At 38.6% G+C, this 27,129-nt stretch overlaps 1 protein-coding gene across 2 annotated transcripts in view; it reads right to left on the bottom strand.

Moving 5' to 3' along the window:
* The window catches only part of GNPTAB (N-acetylglucosamine-1-phosphate transferase subunits alpha and beta), a 78,243-nt gene that overhangs the window by 37,109 nt on the left and 14,005 nt on the right, over positions 1-27,129 (bottom strand). The window contains exons 2-5 of one of the 2 annotated variants that reach the window (XM_046011902.1): positions 13,870-13,955; positions 6,041-6,160; positions 5,042-5,083; positions 2,475-2,680 (exon numbers count right to left, since the gene is read on the bottom strand). In XM_046011902.1, the coding sequence (XP_045867858.1) occupies positions 2,475-2,680; positions 5,042-5,083; positions 6,041-6,160; positions 13,870-13,955 (454 nt within the window). Of the gene's footprint in view, positions 1-2,474; positions 2,681-5,041; positions 5,084-6,040; positions 6,187-13,869; positions 13,956-27,129 lie in introns of both variants that reach the window. The other variant, XM_046011904.1, reaches the window with a different exon arrangement.

Raw genomic sequence — 27,129 nt, 5'->3', positions numbered from 1 at the left:
ACCAAAACAGAGCAATAGCTCCACAAATCTTTACTGAACAAATGAATAAGTTGGGCAGTCAAACAGAAGCCCAAGTGGGAATTCAAAAAGTGTTTAGAAGACTACAGTTTAATATAAATTTTATTTATATCAAAACTCAAAACCTCTTAAGTCTTTATTATATTATAAAATTAGCAGAGGAAAAATCCAAGATTCTCTCCATAGATGTTATAACCGAGTTATAATTCTCTTTTTAAAGATTTTATTTATTTAACAGAGAGAGATCACAAGTAGGCAGACAGGCAGGTAGAGAGAAAGGAAGGCAAGCATGCTCCCTGCCGAGCAGAGAGCCTGATACGGCACTTGATTCCAGGACCCTGAGATCATGACCTGAGCCAAAAGCAGAGGCTTAACCCACTGAGCCACCCAGGCGCCCCCGAGTTATAATTCTTAACATAATGTCATTCTTTCTTCTCTTCAGGTAAAACATCATCAGAGTACCTTAACTAAAAAAACAAAGCTGAATTTAGCAAAACAAGAAATCAAAATAATTTGCTATAATTTGTCAAAGGTTATCCCTTTTCTTTTCCTATATATTTAAACTATAACTTAAATACAAAAACATTTTTTTTTAAGATTTTATTTGTTTATTTGACAGACAGAGATCACAAGTAGGCAGAGAGGCAGGCAGAGAGAGGAGGAAGCAGGCTCCCCGCAGAGCAGAGAGCCCGATGCGGGGCTCGATCCCAGGACCCTGAGATCATGACCTGAGCTGAAGGCAGAGGCTTTAACCCACGGAGCCACCCAGGTGCCCCCAAAAACATTATTTATACAAAATAATTCAGAAACAAATCTACAGTGTAAAGGTGGTGATATCTGTACTTAGAAAGGTTACAATTTCCTTTCAAATTACAAATAACTTAAGTGTCAGAAAGAAAGCATGATGTTAGACACTGTTCAGGACACAAATTGGTGAGTAATAAGGTCACTGTGCTCGATTAAGAAATTAGATGAGGACACCATAAACTCCTATGAAATCAAAAACTAAGTTTTGGGGCACCTGGCTAGCACAGTCAGTTAAGCATCTGACTCTTGATTTTGCCTCAGGTCATGATCTCAGGCTCATAAGATGGAGCCCCACATCGGGCTCTGCACTCAGCATGGAGTCTGCTTGCATATTCTCTCTCTGCCTGCCCCTTCTAAAAAATAAGTAAATCTTAAAAACACACACACACACGCACAAAAACCTAAGTTGTGAGTCACGTTACAAGTACTATAGGCAAACAGAAAAGTAAAAATAAATAGAATCATTGTGAATGTACTGTCCAGGATCTTCATGGAGACAGAAGTGGGGCTGGAAAGAACAGGAGGCAGGCTGGGAGAGGAAGAGGACCAGGAGAGCAGCACATGTGTGAAGACAGGGGAAGCCTCAAGGAGATGCAGGACGGCAGGAACGTGAGGAACTAAGTGCAGAATCAAGGCTGAGTCCTGAACACCAGGAGGAGGAATCTGTATCCATGTAGAAAACAAATACATACTACTGTATTATCATCTTCAAAAAGGAGGCAAACCAATAAAATCAGAGATTTCTGATTTATTCAGATTGTGTGCCGGGGAGATTGGAGAGGAACTTTACAGGTAGGCAGAGCAGCTAGGCGGCTATCACCGGAGCCTATGTGAAGGAATTCAGTCTGGTGTAGACAAAGTGAGATAAATAAAGGAGGGAATCATTTGTGAAAAACAAAAGCAAGTAATAGGGTGAGATAAATTACTAGTGATGGAGGTAAAAAGGAAGAACACATCGAAGGTATTTCCAAAGATTTAAGCTGGGAGGTATGACACAGAAAGAATGGGAACTTAAGAAAAGGACTCAGTGCTGTAAAAGGGACATGACCGTTTTCATTTATACAAGTGAAACACATGTAGCCTCCAAGGAGAGAGGCTCAGTTACAGAAGCACGAGAGACAACAGACCAGAGGAGACAAGGGCATGGGGCTTACCAGCTCAGTGAACCAGTGGGAGGATAGGATCTCTAGATGTGTGTATTATTCTATGCCAGAAATTACAATTTCAGTTCTATCATCTGACCAAATCAACTGTATAATCATATAATTCAGAATGTAAAGTAAGAATCTTCCAGTATGCTCTGTTCAAACTGGAGAAAACAACCTTGCTGAAGAGTTATATGGTAAAAAATAATAATAGTAATAAGCCTCCACAATAACTCAGAGCCAAGCAAATAAGGTAAATGGAAGTATCAAATTTAAGGTCCTGACCACAGCACAGAAAGGCAAGTATATTACAGGGAGTAAGATACATGCAATCCTTTCTGAAGTTAGGGCTGAAATACAGCGGCAGCTCTTTTGCTTCTCCTTTTATGTTTTTAGTTTATCAAGTACTTTTTTAAAAACTGAATCATGTCTGTTCCATTTAGAATTTTGTTATTCAAACAGTCAATGATGACATGATTTTAAAATACCCATAGGAGATCTTACCATTCTTAGCATTGTCGAAAACAACAACTGAGACATTAGTGGAAGGGTTTTTTGGTTTTGCAACATTGACTATGTCACTGGCAGAATGAAAAGATGGATAAAGGGATGGCAGTTCCTTCAGTGTAATGTTGGCCGGCAGAGCTGGATCCAGGACAAGCATTGGCACCTTGATGCAATGTGTCAGCAAACACTCCAACTGCTTCTCACTGGAAACAGACACCAACATGCTCAAAAACATTCTTGAAAAATTAATCAACATTGAAAAGCTTGTTTGTACATTAAATTTTCTAGATATTTTTCTATATCCTATAAAAATCATATTTAATAAACACAAATCTTGTTGAGAATATGAAGATAGCAAGTATGATATAAAATTATTTTAAGCAAGTGCAGCTTCAGAACTTTAGAAAGTGCTTTCAAACTCCTAATAATATAATTGCCACTGAAATTTACTAACTCAAAGGTACACAAGAAATTAAGCATTTCACTACCATTTTAAATATTTTTCGTAATTCCAATGAAGTCTATCATTAGACAGATTAGGAAGTACATAAATTCTGTTTACAAAGCATCAGCCTACCAGATACAATTTACCAATTCACAAATACACTGGAAAGACATGACACTAGTGTAAATAAAAGCAAATGTGACAAGGTTCTAAGATGAATGTTTGAGATATTTCTCTCTAAATGTAAAGAATACCTAGAATAAACATAATACCTAAATAAACAATGGACAAAACACAGCTGGAGAACTCACAAAGTGGGAGCTATGACTGGTTAATATGTAAAACTGTCCAACCCGAGTAATATTTAAAGAAATGCAAGAGAAAACAATGAGGTATCACATTTTGTTTACTAAATTAGCATCCTCCAAAAAGGGACTCAGTGTTAGTGCAAGCACAGTACACCTATTCCTCTCAAACACTCCTGGTGTCACTGCAGATGGGTATTTCCCATTTTCTCTCTGGAGAATTAATTTTATAGCATTTGCATGTGTCCTTATTCAGACCCATAAAAATTTATACATATGCTTCTTCCTCAGTAGTTTACTTCCAGGAATCTAGTTCAAGTAGAAGAAGAGAAACAAAACAGGAAAAACACACAAACACACACACAGAAAATGTGACAAGCCCAAATATAAGATCACAAAATATTTACAATAGTGAAATGTAGAAGTGCCCAACATTTAGTAAATTACAGTACAGTTATTTTATGGAATATTATTAACTATTACAACAGAGAAGAAGCACGAAGATAATTTATCAACAGATGTGTAGATTATATAAAATTTTAAAATGATACAGAATTGTACATGGATTATAAATTATAAAAAAAGAGTATAAATTACAACTATAAACACATGCATGAAAAGGAAATAATAAAATGATCACAGCTGAATGAGGACCATAGAATTATGCGAGCCTATTTTTTTTCACTGTTCTCTGAACCTTTCTGTAATGTGGCATTATTACTTTGACTAATTTAAAAATGTATTTATTTTAAAAATAACGGTATTTTAAGGGCACCTCGGTGACTCAGTGGTTAAAGCCTCTGCCTTCGGCTCAGGTCATGGTCTCGGTCCTGGGATGGAGCCCCGCATGGGGCTCTCTGCTCAGTAGGGAGCCTGCTTCCCCACCCCCTCTCTCTGCCTACTTGTGATCTCTGTCTGTCATATAAATAAATAAAATCTTTAAAAAATAAATAAAAATAAAAACAATGGTATTTTAAAAATTAAAAATATTAACAACATAATATATAACATAACATATATAATATATAATGTAACAATATAATATTAAGTGGTATTAACAGTAGTATATTTATTTTAGTATTGAAAACTATTAACAGTAGTATTAACAGTACTATATTTATAAATGAATATACATAACATAAAGAAATGATTCAGAGGGCACTTCAAGATCTCTAAATTCCTCAGGCTCATTTCTAAAAAATAACTCTTGTAAGTCTAACAACTAAATGGAGGGAGTGCAGTTAACAGAGATTTCTGCTGGTCAGTGAGGCAGTCTTGTTTTTAGGGCTATCAGAATCAGTAATGATTTAAATCACAATAGCCACATTATGATTCTTGGCATTGGGCTAAATCCCCTTCCCAAGTCCTTACATATAAGACACAGAACTTGACAGCTTTTTCAAGGAAATAAATTATGAACACAGAACTGAATGATAGATATAAATTCTAGAAATGAAAACACTGGGTGTAAGTCATACTTTAAGTGTACCAAGAGAACAGAAAACCCAGAGAGATTAATGAAAACGACAGAAAAGAAAAACCTTAACATCCAGAAACCTGATCTATCAGAAATGATAAAGCTTTGATTAGGTACAACCTGGATAAGAGTTCTCAATCAACTATGCCTTTGGCACTGCTAGATTTTCCATCTAATGGAGGCACTTAATTTGGGGGGGTCAAAAACTAGCAGATGAGGGATTGAAGAGGGACAATAAATATAAAATACTGTGTATCCAACAAAAACAAGTGAGAACCTGGAAGTTTTACTTCAACATTTCAACTTCTATTCCTGAGAGGAGAATCAAAACACTTACCTCTTCTTGGTTGGTTCCGTTGTGTTCTTCCCAAGGATTTCTCTAATGAAAGCAAATATATTTCATTACATATGCATGGGCTAGTACTAGCCCTAAATGTGAACAAGAGGTAACTGACAACACTGATTTTCTTGGTTACTCCCCTGGAACTAACCAGTAGGTTAAGAAATATAATGCTTACAACATTTAAGATACATAAAATTTTAACTTTCAATGAAATATGCTCAAGTTATTATCATCACAAACCTCCCACAGTAACTGAAAAAGCTGACATACAAGCTTCTACACTTTACTAGTAAAACCAGGTTGCCAAAGTCATTTTCATGCACTGGCAAGGTATATTATGGCACCAGGTTGCCAAAGTCATTTTCATGCACTGGGAAGGTATAATATTCTCTAAAGCAATAATTTGTTGCAGTATAACTTAGCCAATTACCTGCAACTGGGGAGCACCCATTAACATTTACAAAGAAATGAATGGAGAAATTCTCAACAAATACTGCTAAGGAATCAGAAAGGAAGTTACATCAGCCAGATCCCTAGCTCTAAAGGCTCTCCATTCAAGGGCACTGTACCTTTCCCAGGGAATTAACAGCTCTTACCATGTAGTTATGTTGACTAACAAACACCTTATTTCATGAAGATATCACACCTGGGACTCAGCCTGAGTAAGCAGGAAGTCCAGGGCTTTCTTGGGAGGCTCCTTTCCCTTTAGGGCTCTCAGAGAGCAAGGCATCACTAGAGTGGCACAGTCATAAAATGGCCATCTTACAAAGTGAAGCCAGTATGTCACTAAAGTGACTGAGTTCTCCTTGGGCACCAAGAAACAAGGGTCAGATATGTGACTGACAACATCTAATGGCACGAATTTGAGATGGGCTAGCAATGTTATCAGATTTTTGTTTGGACAGCATTGTGAACATCACCCTTTCCTTCTGAAATGCACTGTTACTTGTACTCAGAACAGTGTGTGTTTTGTTTTTAAAGGATCAGTTTTACCTCATCGCTTTCTGCTCCTCCTCCATCTGTTCTCTGACTTGCTGTAGTTCCTTCAGTAGTTCAAGATCTGTGCCATTCACCCAGGTATAAACCACATCGATCGGCATCGGCAGACAGAGCCTAGGGCAAACCCACAGGTCTTCCAGCTTACATGTATTTTTCCAATACATTTGGGAATAAGAGTATAAAAGGGTTTAAACTCAAAGGTTATGGGGGAAAAAAACCAAAACAATGAAAAGGTTATCAAACCAGCCAACCATATCATAGAATTGCAAGTTTCAAACTGATGTTAGGAGACTATTTGTTGAGAACTTTCTCTGCAAGATGCATGCAGATCTTTATGCAGTTCTGCACCATTTACTTCTCACAACCACCCTGTAAAGAAGCTGCCATCACTCCACTTTAAGACTGTCAGGAGGTCGGGGGCACCTGGGTGGCTCAGTGGGTTAAAGCCTCTGCCTTTAGCTTTGGCTCGGGTCATGGTCCCGGGGTCTTGGGATCGAGCCCCACATCGGGCTCTCTGCTCCGCGGGGAGCCTGCTGCCTCCTCTCTCTCTGCCTGCCTCTCTGCCTAGTTGTGATTTCTCTCTGTCAAATATTTTTTTAAAAAATTAAAAAAAAAAAAAAAAGATTGTCAGGAGGTCTTGGACACTCAGTTTATGCTCCTACATGCTCAGTTTAGCAAACGAGGGTGCTGTGATACAAATGTAGCCAAAGAGAAAAGAAATTAGAAGCTAAACAAAATTAACAAAAAGGGAATTATCCAACATTCCCTAACGATGACCCAGCTCCATTTTCCCAGCCCTGTTTTATGCTGCAGCACTCCTTATTCCCTGCTGCCCCAAGCCCAGCCCCTCCCAGCCCTCTCATTCCCCTGCCCTGCTTTTTCTTGTCTTCATAGCACTGACCACCTTTCTAACATATTAAATAATTAACTTGTTACCTACACTGGTAACTGTGTGTGTCCTTCCTCCAGAATGTAAGCTCCAAGAAGGCAGGAAGCCTTCTGTTTTGGTCCCTAAAGTACCCAACCGATTAGAAAAGTGCTCAGCACACAGAGCAGCTCAGTAATTGTTAAATAAGTCAATGATATATATGAGACACTAGCACAGTCCATCCTGAAATTGCCCGACTTAAGTTTCTGATTATCTTTTCCTCAAAATAAGCAGTCAGGCAGGTATCTAATTCTTGAATATTTCACCTAGGTCTCATGTTAGTGTTCTGTTCAGGTTTTACCCCTGCTGAAAGCTCTCTTTCCCTTTCTTTTACCAACCTAACCAAAACTCCTCCATCTTGCAGGTCTATTTTGGACCTATGATACAGGAGTTCATCATGACTCATAGGCAAGTGGCATTTCAGCAAAGATGTGAAGGAAGTGAGAGAGCAAGCCATGTGGATAACTGGGGAACGAAAGGTTCAGAGAATGGGAACACCACGTGTAAATGCTCTGAAGCAGATACCTAACTGGCATGTTCAAGGGGCTAGAGGCCAGAGTGGTGGAGAAAAGGGTGGAGCAAAAGAGAAGATGAAGGTCAAAGGAGAACCAGGGACCCAGAGCTTCATGAGAAAAATGAGGAATCACCTAATACTCAGCTATATGTGAAAACTGAACATTTACCAACCCTCCTGACAATGTTTACCATGTCATAATCTATACCTTGTGCTCTAGACACTCTGGTCGCTTACCCCAATAAAGTAAGACTTGCAAGGTTTTGTGCCTTTGAACGTGCCTCTCCCTCTACCTAAAATATCTTTTTTTTCATGCGTTGTTGAACCACTTCCTCCTTCCCCAATAGCCCTCTTCCCTCACCTCCCACAAAGAGAATGTACTGCTTACCATGCAGCTTCCATTATACTCTGTACGCTAAGTAATCTTTAGCACGCTATATTTACTAGTTTTTATGCATGTCTATCTTCCACTAGATAGACTATCTCTAGAGCAGATGTGGTACCATTCATTCTGTGCCCTGCTGCATTAATAACTTCCTCTCTTCCTCTAAACAATGAATTTTGGAACACACACACACACACACACACACAAAATTAAATCAAATTAAATTTCAAAAAATAATAAAAAAAATACTTCCTCTCCTTCCTAGATCTTCAGGTTCTCTCTCCTCACTGTAACAGTATGTGGAAGCTTTCTCAGCTAGGTCTTTTATGCAGTTATTATACCAATGGTTCTCAAACATTAGCAGGCATCAGAATCACCTTATGGCTTGTAAAACAGATTGCTGGGCCCCAACCCAGAGTTTCTGACCCATTGGGTCTGACGTGGGGCCCCAGAACTTGAATTTCTAACAAGTTCCCAGGTACAGCAACGCTGCCGGTCCAGAAATCCACAATGATAACTATTTATTTATATACAGGTTGTAGTTCACATGCGTAAGTTTAAAAAAAAAAAAAAAGCTTCCCCACTAAAGTGCCAATTCTATATAAGGGTAAATGAATTCCTCTTGGTCATCACGAGATGCCTAGGAATAGGGTCTGGTACATGAGTGGGATTTAACATATACTTGTTGGCTAAATTAACTCTAAGTTCATTCCCTCAAAATATGTATCAGTCTTTTCCATTAAAAAGAAATGTCTTGCATTGCCCACACCTAAATTATCCAAGGTCATTTCACTCCCAATAGCTTAGACCAAAAATTAATCTGAAAAAACTACTTTTTTAAGGTTTTTTTTCCTAAGATTTAAAAAAAAAAAAAAAGGATTGCACATTCCAAAGCTATCCTGTACAAGCAATTACCTGCTATTAGAAATTTTTTAATAGAATGAGGAAATATCCATACATGTTCAAATGGGGAAAACATTAAGTATATAATGGTTTTATGTACTGGCTCTAGTAAGCTTGTATTATACAATCAATTTAATTCTCTGGTGTTAAACTAACAAATTAGGAGATCGTGTGATCTGCCCAAGGTCAGTGAGTCAGTTGTTTTTCTACTATTAGACATAGCCACAGTGAGTTTGAGTCTTTCTTTCTAACCACGAGACCACTATATCTTAGTTTCCAGATGAGAAGAAAGCCTTTATCTTAGAGCTGAAGACTAAATAAGTCACCTATGACTCAGAACCAAAGCCACAGTGACAGTAATACAGCTTTTATTTTAATCAGTTTAGTTTATGTGAGTATATAGGCACTATGACATATAAAGGACACTATGAATGTAGCCCCTTACTTCTACATTTTATAAAATAGATAAGAAAACTTAAATGGTACCTTAGATTCAAAGAGTTGGAAAAGATTTTACACTTAATTAATCTAATACCTACATTTTAGAGATGACTAGACTAGCCCCAGACTGACTGAATGCCTCACAAAATTAGTAGCAATAGATAATTTACATATTCACTTCTTAGTGAGATACAGAATAGGACCTTGTTTTAAACATTTCTAATAACATTAAAAAGACTTGCAGAGAAACTAGCAAAATAACAAAAACTTCCTATAAATATTATGGTATTTTAAAAATATATCAGAACACATGATGTTATATATGATGCATTTACTTGTCATCTTCAAAATTAGGTAATTTCGAAATATCCCTATATAAAAATCAAACTATATTTTAATGCAGTCTAAAATTAGGAGGAGAAATATTTAACACGCATACACAAAATTTTTCAGAAAGAGAACAAGAATGTTTGATTAAAACTGTTGACCTCCGTATGTGGATTTTCTACAGCTACTTCTCCTTCTAAAGTTTTGAAGCTCCTTCAGGACAGGGATTTCTGCAAGTGTGCACAATCAGCATGAGCACAGCATAAGGCACAGTAGGCTGAGTAGGTGCTTGATAAATATTTGATTAAAAAAAGACAATCCATTTTGAGCTTTTCTTAGGAAAACTGGCTATAATGAAAACAAAGTAGGAAAACTGTATTTCATTAAGAATCCAGGAATGAATTGTTCTCAAAGTGTAGTCACCAGACCAGCAGCTTCAGTGTCACCAGTGAACTTGTTAAAAGGAAAATTCTGTGGGCCCCTCTGAGACCTCCAGACTCAGAAATCCAGCAGGCGTTGGGGAGGGGGGCAGGGGCTAGAATGCATTTTCTGAAGCCTTCCATGGGATTCTGCTGCACACTAAAGTTTTGGAACTGCTATGTTAAAGAACACTTAATTATTCATTTCACACTTAATCATTATTAAGAACCCAAAAGGCTTTTGTTTATAGGTTGTAACTATGCATATTTGCCATATTTGAAAATAAAACACGTTAAAAATAAAATATTCATTTTTTAAAAAGATTTTATTTACTTATTTGAGAGAGAGTGTGAGAGAGAGAATGAGCATGAGAAGTGGGAAGGTCAGAGGGAGAAGCAGACTCCCTGCCGAGCGGTGAGGCCGATATGGGTGGGACTTGATCCCCAGACTCCAGGATCATGACCCGAGCCAAAGGCAGTCGTTTAACCAACTGAGCCACCCAGGCGTCCCTTAATATTCATTTTAAAACAAAAACCTCCGCACATGTTAGCATGATTAACTTTTTTTAAAAAGATTTTACTTATTTGAGAGAGAGAGGGAGAACAGAGAGGACGAGGGAGAGAGAAGCAGCCTCCCCACTGAGCAGAGAGTCTGACATGGGGCTAGATCCCAGGACCCTGAGATCATGACCTGAGTCAAAGGCAGAGGCTTAAAGGCTGAACCACCCAGGAACCCCATGAACAACTTTTTAAATGAAAATAACAATATTTTCCAAAACAACAAAAAAATTTAGCGAGAAGAGAAGCACTGTTTTACATTTCGGCCAATCTCTTTAATGACTTAGTAGAAGAGAGCGAGCACCTCAGATCTTCCATGTTTAATCTATTCCCATGTGTTGTTTTGGTTGAACTATATAATGAAAACCCAGGCTCATACAGATATTTAGTTGAAAAGGAAAGTTGTATTTTAGCCTTTTCATGGGGGCCCCTTGGGGAGCTCAGTTTGTTAAGCATCTATCTGCCTTTGGCTCAGGTCATGATCCCAAGGTCCTGGGATCAAGCCCTGAGTGGGGCTCCCTGCTCAGCGGGGAGCCTGCTTCTCCCTCTCCCTCTGCCCTTTCCACCTGCTCACTCTCTCTTTCTCAAAAAAAATAAAATCTTCAAAAAAGTAGTAATAGATTTTTCAGGTAATAATGGGTTTTCCTTTCTGGTCCTACACCAAAGTAACTGGTAGTTGCTTAAAAATTAGTGGCAGTGTGGAATATGAAGCTACATTAATGAACTGTTTGTGCTTTTACACTGAAATCCTTTGGCCCTTCTTGCACTCTGAATAGCTTTTTTACCCATGCAAGATTCTGTAACCTCTGTAACAATAATCCTATAACAATGTATTGGTTATCTGGAAAATAAGAGCTTACTGAGTTAATGCAGATCTGCCAAATGGTGCCGTATTTCTTTCATTTTTTTTCTACAATATTAACAAATGTGATTTTTTTGGGACACAGATCTAAAGAGATAGTGTTTATGGTACTGTGAAGCTGTTAAGCCCACAATAGTAGAAACAAGATTTCCCAAATTCTTATTTTCACCTGAAAGCTCAAATTTTATCACTGGCAATGAATACCATTACTCTTCCTTCAAGAGACAGAATTGCTTTGTTCACTGTCAAGAAACATCTGCCAAATGACCAAGTCTGAGTAATAATACTGCCATCTGTCCTTTCAAGTTATGACAATGGTGTTCCATGAAACAGAACAGCTAGTCCAGGTTACAACTCAAACAATCACACAGGGCTTTTCCTCAAGATAATCACCATACAGTCAGGTGCATTTCATTACAAAGAACATTAAAAAGATGTATGGTCAAAGGGTCAAGATATAATCAAATTAGTAACTTTGACTGCTTCATCATGAACACTTTTAAGTGAAACTAGCTTTTATCCTACCCATGTAAATGTGGGGTAGTGAAGAATACAGTGACTCATGCTAAAGTGTGGCAGTTTTACCCATCAAAGCTTTTACACGATAAGTGCAAATGTCAACACAGTAAAAAAAGGGCAAATAACACTTAGTATTGTTATAAAAAATAGTTTTGATTTTGCAGATCCCTAGTGTCTTTGAAAACTGTTTTTAAGAGCTGTTAAAAGGATTGCCTAGTGGCTCAAATGGTTAAGTGTCTGCCTTTGGCTCAGGTCATGATCTCTGGGTCCTGGAATCAAGCCTCGCGTCGGACTCCCCTACTCAGTGGGGAATCTGTTTCTCCCTCTCCCTTTGCCTCACCCCCTGCTCATGCTCTCTCTCTTTTAAAGAGAGAGAAAGAAAGATCCTAAGAGAAAAGCCTAGTTTCCCTACTTCACGAATTATTTGCTTAACATGCCATTCTCCCCACTGGACTACACAATTCTTTACTGCAGAGTTATATCTCAGTGGCTAAAACAGAGGAAGACTCAAAGACTCATTCTTTGTTAAAGGAGCAAAGTCTGGGATGTCATTCACACATCTGGCATGAAGCAAAGAGTAAAGCTTAACATCAATCAAAAAAATCCCTTAGCCCTTCCTCCCTAAGATATTCATGACTGTAACAGTACATACATCCAATTAGCACAGTAAATTAAAAAAACCCGCTTATTCGACAGAAACCACAAGGCACTCAAAAAGTGAAGAGAGGGACAAGGAAGTACTTCCAAGCCAGGGGCAAGGGCTCCAGAGCAACTGGTGATGTAGTCTAGAGGTTCTCAGGAAATTGTCAAGGTGTGCCAACTGATAGCAACTGTAGTCACTTGTAGTTTCATTAGGTTTTCTGGTTCAGTGAGAGCACAGGAAAAGATTTATGAGAACCATCCTCAGGGGGAAATGGACAGTCAGGATCAAGGAAGATTTTGACATTTAGACTTTCATGGGGTTAACTACCCTTGTGAGCTGCCCCACATTTGTTCTGGTCCCCAAGGCTCCTTGCCCTGTAATGATTCACTGTGCTCTGTTAGAATGGAAGAGAGTCAATAAGTACTGCATAAAATGAGTAAATAAAAAAGGAGAGAACTCCATTCATTTTTTAAAAGTTAGAATGATGATTACTCAAAGAATCTATGACCAAAATTCATTAATAATGCTTTCTCTAGATCAGGGTAAATTAAAAATGGAACAGATAGAAGCATAAACTTTTATTTTTCTGTATTATTCGAACTGCTTTCAACCACTGACATAAACTGCTTTTATTATATAAAACAATATAAGTAATAATTAAAACAAAAAGGAGACTGCAGTTCATTTTAGCTGCAGGAAGAAAAGGAGGATGTGAGAAAAAGATTGATTCCACTCTGAGGTCTTTTGAGGGAGGAAAAAAATCTCTAAGGAAAAGAAAGGTTGAAGGTAGCATCCAAGAGTGGCTGCACCAAGAAGCCTCTTGGCCTTAAAGAGAAAAAGACCCAACCTATGAGGTTATTTGCTGCTCCTCACAGTGAAGCAGCAAGATGTGGTGATCACAGGGCTGGGTGAGGGGTCAGTCTGGTGGCTTCCATGGGACTGGCCCTTGTTAACAGAGTCAACAGAAGATGTCAACAGAAGAATACAGGCCAGGACTTGGAAAAGAATAATATTGGCCAGGGTAGCCACTCGGGTTCCTCATCCTGCAGGGGGATGGAATTACCTTTACTTCACAGAACTGGGGCAATGATAAATAAGATCATGTAACTAACTCTGCAAGGCAGGATTATTCTTTGGGAATCAGATTTTTTGGTCATAAAATTTGAGGATTCCTTCAGATAGGAGTGGTCTTGAATAGGTTAAACCTTATCTACACTTGGAAAAGTCCCTTCAACTTCAACTCTTATATTTAAAACAAGGGTAATCTCATGACTCATCACTTAAAGTCCAAATAAGCAGCTCTCCGAAACTGATCTCTTCTTACCGATTCTGAAAGGACTTTCCAGCAATATTGTCTCTGTAGGAATCAAACAAAACGTGGTATTGATCCCGGCTCCATTCCAGAACCACCTAGGAAAAAAAAAAGGGAAAACATGTTTACCCTGCATCAAATACTAAGAGTATAGAACTTTCGTTTCATTTTAATTTCATTAAGAATCACTAAAGGAACAGGAAAAGAAATCAAAATTCATCCATTCACCCACTGCCTACCGTATAGATAAATACCATACACTGTGCTCAGTCCAGATATAAAAACTACAATAGAAAGATAATTACACAGATATAGAAATAAAAGCTATAGTTAATGGTCTGTGGGAGGAGGACATCAAAGAAATTTAAAATGGGGGCGCCTGGGTGGCTCAGTGGGTTAAGCCTCTGCCTTCGGCTCAGGTCATGATCTCAGGGTCCTGGGATCGAGCCCTGCATCGTGCTCTCTGATCCGCAGGGAGCCTGCTTCTCCGTCTCTCTCTGTCTGCCTCTCTGCCTACTTGTAATCTCTGTCTGTCAAATAAATAAAATCTTAAAAAAAAATTTAAAAGGACCCAATATGAGAATTAGGTCTTACAGAATGAGTTCACAAGGCAGGGAAAAAGGGACAGAGCTGCAAGAGCATGTTCAAAGGCTGAGAAGCAGCAAGGGTGAGTGGTTTCAGGGCAACAGGGCAGCTGGCTTTGGTGGCAGCATAGCTAAGTGGAGAAAATGGGGCTGAGAAGGAAACTGTGTCTTGACTATTGGGCTCTATGTACCATGGGAAGCAGAGGCACTATAGGATTTTCAGGCAGCTACATGGTCCATCCGAACCTTGGGAGACTCTCCTCACAGCACAGAACAAAGCTATAAGGAAGAGATTGACAAGATATTGGAGTGATGGCCTTACCATCTATGAAGTTTCAGCTGGTGACCTTGCTAAATAAAGGAAAGAATGGAAAGCTCCAGATAGGAGCTCCCTCATGTCTGCACCCCTAATCTGTAAACCCACCCACACATGTGCCCCATATTCTTCTTCATTCCCTTCACCAGAGGTGAAGTGTCCTTCCTCCTTGCAAACACGCTATCTCTGCCCATTTTCTCTGGATCTAATCAACCTGTCTCAAGACCTTGTCTGTTCTCTCATTTCCTCACAATAAAACTATTTTCATCAGCCTATACAGTACTTTCAGAAAAACCTTCCCTTCACTCCACACCCTCTGCCAGTTGTTCATTCTATTTGAAATTCTCTCTTTCAAGGGCAAATTTCTTTAGAGTCTTCTATGCTCTATTTACCCTTCAATCATTCCAAAACCACTTCTGCCCTTACCATGTCTGGGGTCTTACCAAGGCCTCCATGTTGTGGAATCCAGTGACATTTTCCCCATCTCTTTCTTACTCAACTGGGTAGCAGCTACCCAGTTCCTCTTTACTGAACTACTTCCCTAGCTTTCCTCCCATCACTCTGGTGACTCCTTTTCAATCCCCTTTGCCAGGTCATCTTTTTTTTTATCTGACTTTCAGATGTGTCCTTTCATTCCATTCCTCTTCCTGGAATGCCCTCCTTCCTGCCAAGACTTCTTCTAGTTTCCTACTGTGCAAACCACAGGATGCGTGGCCCAGGTACATTCAGATGACCATGGGAACCCCCACCATTTAGATTTCATTCCAGCCAGCAGAAAGGTGAGCTAGGGAATGATATGCCCCTCCATTAAGGAAACTTCTTTTTTTTTTTTTTTTTTTTATTTATTTGACAGCGAACACAAGTAGGCAGAGAAGCAGGCAGAGAGAGAGAGGAGGAAGCAGGCTCCCTGCTGAGCAGAGAGCCCGATGCTGGGTTCGATCCCAGGACCCTGGGATCATGACCTGAGCCAAAAGCAGAGGCTTTAACCCACTGAGCCACCCAGGCGCCCCCATTAAGGAAACTTCTTGGAAGGGACACCTACCACTTCTGTTTTCAATGGCCAGAATGCAGTCACGTGATGACATGTGGCTACAGGGGAGGCCGTGTGGACCCATGTGCCCAGCTATAACTGCTCTTTTCTTTGCATAGCATTCAGGTTTTCAATATCTGAACTCTGTCTATCCTGACAACCTTACTTCACTGGAATGCTTTATAAACACCCCAAATTCAACTAATAATCCTCCCATCACTCAACGTACTGATTTAAAAACTGAGGGTCTAATAATGTACCTTGTACTGGATTTTTAAAGAGAAATAAAGTAAGTTCCTTGACCTGAAGAAACTGTACAGCCAATGATTAACAGAGAAGTTTACTGCCAACAACTGCACTGAAGAAGGAGCACCTCATCTAGGAAGACACTTAAGATTTTCCTCAAGAAGAAATGTTAGTAGTCTTAAAGGATGAACGGAAGTCTGCTGACAGTTCAGCTGGGGTACGGAGGGTGTGTTAGAGGGATCTGCTACCGGACTGGATGAGGGAGTGAAGAAGGGGAAGAGAAGCGAGGTGATGCTAGGTTTCCGGTATTTCTAATATGAGTGACTGAAGAGACAGTGGGCCCACTTAATGACATAGGAGGAACAGGTGTAGCGGGGACAAGCACTGGTGGGATTACCATTTTAGTCGTGGTAGATTTGAGGCTGTGTGTGCATACGACTGGCCTCCCAACTGGACTGGAAATTCCAAAAGAACAGGGGAATGAGCTCTACAGTAGTATCATTCAAAACACCAAACCCAATGGCAGACATATAGCTATAAAATACCATCTTTGCTAAATAAAGTATATCTATTTTAATAACATATTGTATTGACTTGGATCAACTTACTGAACTCAAAACAGAAGTGATTCTCCATCAATATCCCTATGTAGCTGCAAAAGGACAACTAGTACATTATTTTTATAAAACAAACCACAATAAATAAAATTCAGTATCATTATTCTTGGCTCGTAGTGCTATCCAGAAGATGGGAAGATAGTATCAGAGAGGGCATACTTCACAAATGGCTGAGAAATGCTGATATACTGTACGCTGACACAATGTGCTTTCCTTCATCAGATAAATTAATCTCACCATCTCTAAACTACTTTCGTGTATTAGAAAGAATAACAGCAGCAAAGGGTCCTTATCTATCGCATTTAGGAAAGTTCTCCTCTCCTATCAGCCAAGAGTTCTGCACACTTCAGAGAAGGTAGTAGGAATGCTTGGTTATGATTCAGGAGACACAGGGTTTCATCCCAGCTCTGTCACTTTTATGAGACCTTATGTAAGTTTTCTAGTCTGTTTAGGCTGTTTCTACATCTGTTTTATATTTTATGAACGGGGTCTGACCAAATTTCCTTGAAATCCCTTCCACCCCTAAGAGTATATGACAGAAGGAGGTGCAGGGCTGTGCAGCTGGCACCATGACTGGCACAGTTTCTTCCCTGAACCCACATGTCAACTGCATTGGGACACTATGTCTCTTCTCCTCCTGTCTTCAGCCTCCTCTGGGTCTCGTATCTCTGGTCCTTAACCCATCAACAATGAAACATGATCTTCTTCCTTCACAACTATTTGCCCTTTCTGCTTAATCCCAACTGTCAACTATACCCTATTATGGAAATCTTACTAAACTCTTTAAGTAAATAAGTAATGTGCTATACGGGGGATCAAAAAGGAACCTTGTAAATGAAATGAAAAATCATCTGAGCACAAGTGCCAGATCATTTTCTTACACTACCAAGGATAACGTAGGAAAGAGTAGAAATTTGAATGAGCCATTATGAAATTATTCTGGGGTAAACTATATAAATATAAATAACTTTCAAACAACAAAAAAGCCAAAATAGACCTAAGCTTGCAATGAGATATTGTTTTCAGCCATTATTAGCAATAAACAAAAGACCAGAAGAAAAAGGTTAGAGAAATACTACCTACTATAAAATCAAGTCCCTTTCCGTCCACAAAGCCTTTCGATATTCTTCAGCCCAACCCAAACGCTTCCTCCTCAGAACTTAACTTTCATCTCTACTGCTTATTTGGAAATCAATTACTCATGGCCCTCTAACATTTCTTGCCTTGCATCCCTTAGCTTTTTTATCATGACTTACTTTCCCCCTCATGGAAGCATCTTGTCAGACCAATTAAGTTATAAACTGCTTGAGGATACAGAACTACCTACAATTCTACTTATCATCAACTCATACCCAGCACTCTTCATTATATACCATCTTCTTGTCATAACTATTATCTGGTTACAGCAGGAGTAGCATTAAGACTGGATTTGGGGGTGGGGCACCTGTGTGGCTCAGTTGGCTAAGCACCTGCCTTTGGCTTAGGACATGATCCTGGGGCACTGGGACTGAGCCTGCATCCTCTTGGCTCCCAGCTCAGTGGGAAATCTGCTCCTCCCTCTCCTTCTGCCCCTCCCTCTCCTTCTGCCCCTCCCCCTGCTCATGTAAGCACTTTATCTTCTCCAAATAAATAAACTCTTAAAAAAAAAAAGACTGGGTTTAGAGACTTGGGACATGGGACACCTCCAAGGGGAGAACCTCCCAGTTCTTCTATTTAGTACCTGTGTAACTATGGGTACTCAATTTCTTCAACTATGAACTAAGTACAAAATGTATTTCATCAGTCTGTTGTGTTACTCCAGTAGGACAGTGGTTCTCCCTTGACATGCATAAAAAAAAAGTCTAAGACAGGAGTAAACAAAGCATATCTTCCTGAACCATCATTTATAATGGCAAAACATTTAAAATATTACATTGATAGTACTACAACATTTTTATGGAGAAAACCAGAAAACTGATGTGATTTTTATAGACAAAACGCTGGCCTTTAAAAAATTTCCTACTTGCCATTTTGCACTATTCCTCCCACCCCCTCCATACGCACCTCTCTACACTATTCTTTGGGGCACCTGGGTGGCTCAGTGGGTTAAAGGCTCTGCCTTGGGCTCAGGTCATAATCCCAAGGTCCTGGGATCCAGCCCCACATCACATTGGGCTCTCCATTCAGCAGGGAGCCTGCTTCTCTTCCTACTTGTGATCTCTATCAAATAAATAAATAAATAAAATCTTAAAAAAAAAATTTCCTACTTGCCATTTTGCGCTATCCCTCCCACCCCCTCCACACACACCTCTCTACACTATTCTTTTCAGAGTACTTACTTTTTTCTGACATTCATTAAAAGTGGTTTGTTGGTAAAACTTAAGACACAATGAACTAGAATACTATTTATTAAAATACTGTATGAACTCTGAAATACCACATAAGCAACGTATTATTAACAATTGTAAAAATCATCTAGGGATGCCTAGGTGGCTCAATTGGTTAAGTGTCTGCCTTCAGCTCAGGCCATGATCTCAGGATCCTGGGATCGAGTCCTGCATCAGGCTCCTTGCTCGGCAGGAAGCCTGCTTCTCCCTCTGCTTGCGCTCTCTGACAAATATATAAAAATCATCTAAAGAAAAAAAAATCATCTAAAGGTAGTTTATTCTACTAGTTTAAAATATCTATTACTTTTACGACTCCGTTTTAATAATCATGGCAGTCAAAGCATTCAAGATCAATTTTTGGTCTTTTTTTTTGTCTTTTTTCTTTCTTTCTTTTTTTTTTTTTTTTTTACAAATTGCAGCCAGTCAGTCTTTTTTTTTTTTTTTTTTTTTTTTTTTAAAGATTTTATTTATTTATTTGACAGAGAGAGATCACAAGTAGGCAGAGAGGCAGGCAGAGAGAGTGAGAGGGAAGCAGGCTCCCTGCCGAGCGGAGAGCCGGAGGATGTGGGACTCGATCCCAGGACCCTGAGATCATGACCCGAGCAGCCAGTCAGTCTTAATGTGTTGATCACAGAGGAGAAGGGGCACATTCCCACATTCACCAAGCACCATCATGCCAGGTGCTCCTCTCCTCCCCACTGAATCCCTGCAACAAGGTACTAGCTGTGAGGCAGGCAGTGCAACGGGCCATTGCCCAAAGAGAAGCAAGCCCTAGGCCACACAGCCGTGTGTAATGGGGCTGAGATGTGAATCAATCTAACTCCAGAGCTCATGTTCCTGTTTAGCTTCATCCAGGCTGAGCTCCTCTGATGCTTGCTTACACAGAGCCAGCTTTGTCAAACATACATTTATAAATGTGGTCATTCAACCAATACCAAAACTGGTTATGTTTATTATCCTTAATTCAGTGACCTGATCTCTTTCCCTGGCATGTTTATAAATGACCATAGTCCATAATAAATTTGTCTTGCCCCCTAGTATTTTTAGGATGTCTAACAGTCCTTTCTTTAACTGGCTCGTGCACACAAAAACTAAAAATTGTGGATGCTAAACTTTTTAAAGTGATAAAACTGGTACATGTATTGGCTGGAGATTTTTACAATCCTAGAACAAGTTCAAATGCATGCCTGTGTAAGAATAACAGTTACTGAGACACAAGCCTCATAATCCTTTGTTATCAGAAGAATTCCCCACTTAAGGAAAAGAGGAAGGTAATTATCCAGAAGAGAACTGGTGTACAGTGCAATGATCGTAAGATTTACAATCACAAGACTTGAGTTTCAATCTGACACTTATCAATAAATGACCTAGGGCATTTGTTGATTCTCAACTTCTTCCCTTGTAGAATGAAGGTAGGAATGCCACGTATGTCACATAATTATTCTGATGAATAAATAAGATGTGCAGATCATACAGGGCTGTACAGCAATACTTCCATGCAAGCTGTTCACATGTTCATCCTGCAATATCTTTACCTGTTTAAGTATCTGTCTAAACCTCTGTAAGCAACTCAAAGCCAAAAACTTGATCTCTAATTTTTATTCCCAGAACCTTGCACAGTGCCTAGCACAAAACCAATAAACCTTCTAGAATGAATAAATATGGCTACTAGTTTCATAAGGCAAACATTCTGGAACAGCTGACATGAAATGATTTCTCTCCAGGACTTTCTGCTTTTGGATTCATTCCAGGATACTCAAGGTAAAATCTAAAGGCTAGAGTTAATAAAGAGACAACAGCAGGCTTATATAATAAGCACACAAGGGTATAAAACTCTCTGTAAAAGCAAATGTCCCTTTTTCAATTTTCCAAGTGTAGAAATGAGACATGCAGGATGTGTGGGTAGCTCAGTCAGTTAAGTGACTGACTCTTGATCTAAAGGTTTTGAGTTCAGGGCCCCACGGTGGGCTCCATGCTAGGTGTTGAGCCTACTTTAAAGAAAAAAAAAAATGAGATGGAAAAAAAAAAGAAAAGAAATGTGACATTGGTACCCTGTACTCTTTCACAGGGTGCTATAAAAATTTCCAACCTCACAGTAAGAACCCTAAGTAGCAATGACAGAGCTTTTTACACACTAATAATGATACTCGAAGTTTATAATATTCCCCTAAAAAAGAAGTTTTAAATAGTCCTAGATTACAGCATGTTCTTCACAGTTTCTGAAAACAAAATTTTTCATTAAGAGGCATTACAAGAGAGACCAAGATATCTTGAAGATATACTAAGCTTTATCTTTTCTACTAGCTCTCCTCTTCTTGATACCAATCAGGAAGTCAATGATGATGAAGATCATCAGCATCAAACAGGCTGCTATGACAAAGTATCATAGACTGGTAACTTGTAAACAATAGGAATGTATTTCTCACAATTCTGGAGACTGGAAGACCAAGATCAAGGTACCAGCAGATGCGCTACTTTCTGTTTCAGACTGACTTCTCCTTGTGTCATCTTATATGGCAGGAGGGTAAGGAAGCTCTCTGGGGTCTCATTTTATAAGGGCACTAATTTTCAACCTCATGACCTAATCCCCTCCCAAAGGCCCCAGCTGCTAACACTGTCACACTGGAGATAAGGTTCAACATATAAATTTTGAGAGGACATGACCATTCAGTCTATAGCATTTAGCAAAGTGACTAAAATAAGTAATTAACCGATTTCTTATTAGGAGTTGAATGGTTATTAAAACTGGGTTGATTTCCCCCATTTCACATAAAGGAAATGATCCAAACCCAAGATGCATGACCACTATTTATTCAAACATTAATTAAACCCCAAAACACTTTTCTAGACCATTCCTACCTTCTTTGAATCCTTCAGAGAATTAGACACATATCATGTATTTGCTGAACATTTTAAAGAGCACAAAATGGAAATCAGGCCTCTGTCCTCAAGAAGCTGATACCCCTGGGGTGCCTGGGTGGCTCAGTGGGTTAAAGCCTCTGCCTTCGGCTCGGGTCATGATCCCAGGGTCCTGGGATCGAGCCCCGCATTGGGCTCTCTGCTCAGCAGGGAGCCTGCTTCCCTTCCTCTCTCTGCCTGCCTCTCCACCTGCTTGTGATCTCTGTCAAATAAATAAATAAAATCTTTAAAAAAAAAAAAAAAAGAAGCTGATACCCCTGTTAAGGACTACTTACTAGCATAAAATGATTAAGGAATATTTACTGGTCAGCTTTCAAATGAGTACAGAATGAAAGAGATGACTCACAGGAAAAATAATAGTCAGGACAGTGTTAATCATAACAGCTTAATAAAATCTCTCTCCTTTTCCCAGGACACAATACTGAGATTTTTAGGAAATAAAGGAGCAGAGAAAGGGAGAGGATTGTTTGCCACAGGGATAGTGGGGGTAGGAGCAAAATAATGAAGGAAATCATACTAAAAAGTAGAATTAAAAATGTTAAACCTTTGACAGTTCATTGTAAAAAAAAATTATTTCGAAAGGGGGGAATAAAACAAAAAAAACCTCCTGTAACCACACTTAAATAAAAGTAAAAAAAATAAAAAATAAAAAATAAAAGCCTACCAAAGATATTTTCAAAATGTATTCAAGTGGACTTTTGGGGTATACATAGATTTACTTGTTTTACTGGCCAGCGTTTATAGAACTCTGGTCAGAGTTTTACTGGTCAGAATTTACAGAATCACAGAATTGTATAGGATGGACTTTAAATCCAGTGCTCTACTCTGCAAGCCAATGTCTGAATCTCTGCTACAATGTCATGGTAAAAAGTTTCTTTACCTATGAATTTAGACCTGTGCTGTCCAAAATGGTATACCCTAGCCATTATGGTTATCTAAATTAAGACTAAACAGGGGTGCCTGGGTGGCTCAGTCATTAAGCATCTGCCTTCAGCTCAGGTCATGATCCCAGAGTCCTGGGACAGAGCCCCCCAACAGGCTCTCTGCTCAGCAGAGGGTCTGCTTCTCCCTCTTCCACTCCCCCTGCCTATGTTCCCTCTCTTGTTGTCTCTTTCTCTTTCTCTCTTAAATAAATAAAATCTTAAATTAAAAAAAAAAAAAAGACTAAATAAAATTAAGTAAAAAGCTCAGTACCTTAGTCACACCAGCCACATTTCAAGCACTCATAGTGTTAGTGGCTACTGTTTGGGACAGTTCAGAATTATGGAATACTTTCATCACTGCACAAACTTCCACTGGATCATGTTATGGTTATCCAATCCTTAAAGTTAAGCAAGAGTCATACAAGGAAGCCCCAGTTTTGTAATTTTAGACAAGTCACTTAAACATAAGTGCCAAATGTAAAATTTAGTAATACCTTATCCTACAAGGGGTTGTTTAAAAAAAAAACAAGTGAGCAAATATATACACCTGTATATTCTGACAACCACAAAGTACAATAGAAAATATAAGATATTAAGACTATGAAAACACACTGACCTTATTTAGCCTCTCAAAGGGCTCACAGTTTGCTGGGAAGACAAATATGAGACAAATAATTACAATATATCATGTGAAAAATATAACCAAAATATGAATGAAAGTGTAGTTGAACCTGCCATTTCCATTGTAACTATTAAACCAGGAACAAAAACTAGTTTTTTATTTTATTTTGGTAAATTTAATTAAATAAAAATTTAATTTAAATAAAAAAGTTTAGTGAGATGAGATAGTTTTACAAAATATCTGCTTGTGATACTGCACTCACTGCTATCAACAAACGAATTTTATCTCATACTATTTGCTAGATGAAAATATTTTCTTAAATACACCAAGAAGAGATCTCTTTTTTATGAGTTACAAGTGCATAAAAATCAATTACTTGAAAAGTTTGTTATAGATTTTTAAATAGCTGCAAAGCCATTTTTAAAAAATCTCCCCTTTCCTGAAAGGCAGTTAGCATTATGTATCAAAGGACCAAACAAAATGTCTTTTGTTCTGGCTAACTCTACTTCTGATTTATACATGCCAATGAAATCATCACAGATGTACCCAAAGACCTGCGTAAATACAATAATGTCCATTATTAGTTATAAAAATAAAACCTGAAAATAGTGTCTAATAATTAAACAATAGGTAATCAGGAAAATAAAGTACAGTCAAACATATATTATGAAGCTATTTTAAAAAAGTCTTATTTTCAGGGCACCTAGGTGGCTCAGTCGGTTAAGTGTGTTTCTTAGGCTCAGGTCATGATCCCAGGGTTCTGGGATTAAGCCCCACATCCATCAGGCTCCTCGCTTAGCAGGGAGCCTGGAAGATTCTTCCCCTCCCTCTCCCTGCCTTTCCCCCAGCTTGTGCACTTGCTCTTTTCCTCTCTCTCTCATCAAATAAATGGAAATTTTAAAAAAAATCTTATTTTCAAATAATTATTAAAAATTAGTTACTCAGTTCAATAACTCAATAAATATTATGTGGTACCGTTCTAGACTCTGAGGATTCAGCAATGGCCAAAACAAAGTATTTTCCTTTATGGAGCATACAGAATATCAAAGGATAAAGTGTTTGATAAAATATTATGTGAAAAAAGCAATTATCAAAACTTATCAGTCTGAAGCAAGATGCCATCAAAATGGCAGAGTAAGCAACTCCAATCTCTCATCCCCCCCACCCGCCTCAGAAGCACTGAAAAACAAGCAGAAACTGCCAGAACAAGTAAAGAAGTATTATACAAAATGCCCATGATATAAAATATTCAGAATGGGCAAATCTGTACAGACAGAGGTTACCAGGTCCCCTGGGGTGAATGGGGTTATTGCTTAATGATTACAGAGTTTCTGCTTAGGGTGATGAAAAAAGTTTTAGAAATAGATAGTGGTAATGGTTGCACAACAATGAAAATGTAATTAATACCACTGAGTTGTACACTTAAAAATTGTTAAAATTATAAATTTTATGTTATCTGTGTTTTACAACAATAACTCAAAAGAGGAGTCACTACAATATTCTTCCCAAAAGAGTAATAAAGGAACATTATGAACAACTCTAAGACTAGATTTACAGCTTAAATAAAATGGACCAATTTCTTGACAGATACAATCTACCCAAGCTCAAATGAGAAATAGATAACCTGAAAAGGCATATACCTATTAAAGAATTTGGCTCAATAATTAATGACATTCCAAACAGAAAGCACCAGCCCCAGGTGGGTTCACTAATGATTTCTACCAAACATTTAAGGAAGGAATAATACCAATTCTCTACAATCTCTTCCACAAAACAAACTTCCTAATTCATTCTATGAAGAAAAGTATTACAAACAATATTTCTCATGAACAGAGACGTAAAAATCCTCAATAAAATGTTATCAAATCAAATCTAACAATGTACAGAAAGAATCATATACCAGAGGAAAGTGGGATATTTTCTAGATATGAATTTCTGAATCCTGGTTCAACATTCCAGAATCAGTTAATGTAATCCATCACATAAATAGGCACACACACACACACACACATACACACACACACAATCATATGTATATAATAGGTGCATAAGGGGCACCTGGGTGGCTCAAGTGGGTTAAGCCTCTGCCTTCAGCTCAGGTCATGGTCTCAGGGTCCTGCGATCAAGCCCCGCATCAGGCTCTCTGCTCGGCAGGGAGCCTGTTTCCCCCTCTCTCTCCGCCTGCCTCTCTACCTACTTGTGACCCCTCTATCTCTCTGTCAAATAAATAAAATCTTAAAAAAAAAAAAAAAGTTCTTATATAACAGGTGCATTAAAAAAAGCATTTGGCAAATTCCAACACCCATTTCTGATTTAAAAAAAAAAAACTGTCAGTAAACTAGGAATAGAAGGAAACTTCCTCAACTTAAAAATAGTATTTACAAAAAACTTACAGTTAACATTATGCTTGATGGTGAGAAAGTCAAAGCTTTCCCACTAATCTCAGGAACAAGGCAAGGATACCATCTCTCACTACTGCTACATATTGAAGTCCTAATTAATGTGATAACACAAAAAAGGAAATAAAAACTATACTGATTGGGAAGGAAGAAATAAAACTATCTTTGTTGACAGATGACACGACTATGCAGAAAACTTCACAGAACTGACCAAAAAACCCAAAAAACAAAACAAAACAAAACTCCTGAAACTAATAAACAAGCAGTTGCAGGATACGAGGTTGTAGCACACAAAAGTAATACACAAAAGTCAACTGCTTTCCTAAATACCAGCAACGAACTATATGACAATTTGGAAAAGGCATAACTACATACATAGTTAAAAAAAAAAAAAAAATCAAAGGCACCTGGTGGCTCAGTCAGTTAAGCATCCAGTTCTTAGCTAAGGTCTTGATCTCATGGTCATGAGTTCAAGCCCCACGTTGGGCTCCACACTGGGCGTGGAAACTACTTAATTAAAAAATCAAATAAAATACCCCAAATCATCCATTGCCAGTGGGGAGGGAAGCAAGGACTAGGCATAGTGCAGGACAAGGGTATTATCAGGGCAATGAAACTATTCTGTGTGATACTGTAATGGCAGATACATGATATAACTAACAGTATGCATTTGTCAAAATTCATAGAACTATATAGTACAAAAAAATGGATCCTAATGTTCAATATACTCTTAGTTAATAAAAATGTATCAATATTGGTTCATCGATTAAAAAATGCACCACACTGGGGTGCCTGGATGGCTCAGTGGGTTAAGCCTCTGCCTTCGGCTCAGGTCATGATCTCAGGGTCCTGGGATCGAGCCCCACATCGGGCTCTCTGCTCAGCAGGGAGCCTGCTTCCCCCTCTCTCTCTGCCTGCCTCTCTGCCTGCTTGTGATCTCTGTCTGTCAAATAAATAAATAAATAATCTTTAAAAAAAAAAAATGTACCACACTGAAGCAAAATGTTAAAAATAGGGGAAAGTATGCTGGGAGAGAGGAGGTATATGCAAAATCTCTGTACTTCCCATGCAATTTTTCCCATAAACTTAAAGCTGCTATAAAATAAAACCTATTACATTTTCATGATGGTTAATTTTATGTGTCAATTTGACTAAGCCAGGGGGGTGTCCAGATATTTGATCAAACATCATTTTGGATGTGTCACTGAGGGTATTTCTGGATAAATTAACATTTGAATTAGTAGACTGAG

Source organism: Meles meles, chromosome 7 (genome assembly GCF_922984935.1).
Source record: "Meles meles chromosome 7, mMelMel3.1 paternal haplotype, whole genome shotgun sequence".
Lineage (NCBI taxonomy): Eukaryota > Metazoa > Chordata > Mammalia > Carnivora > Mustelidae > Meles > Meles meles.
This window is presented reverse-complemented; position numbering and strand designations above follow the sequence as displayed.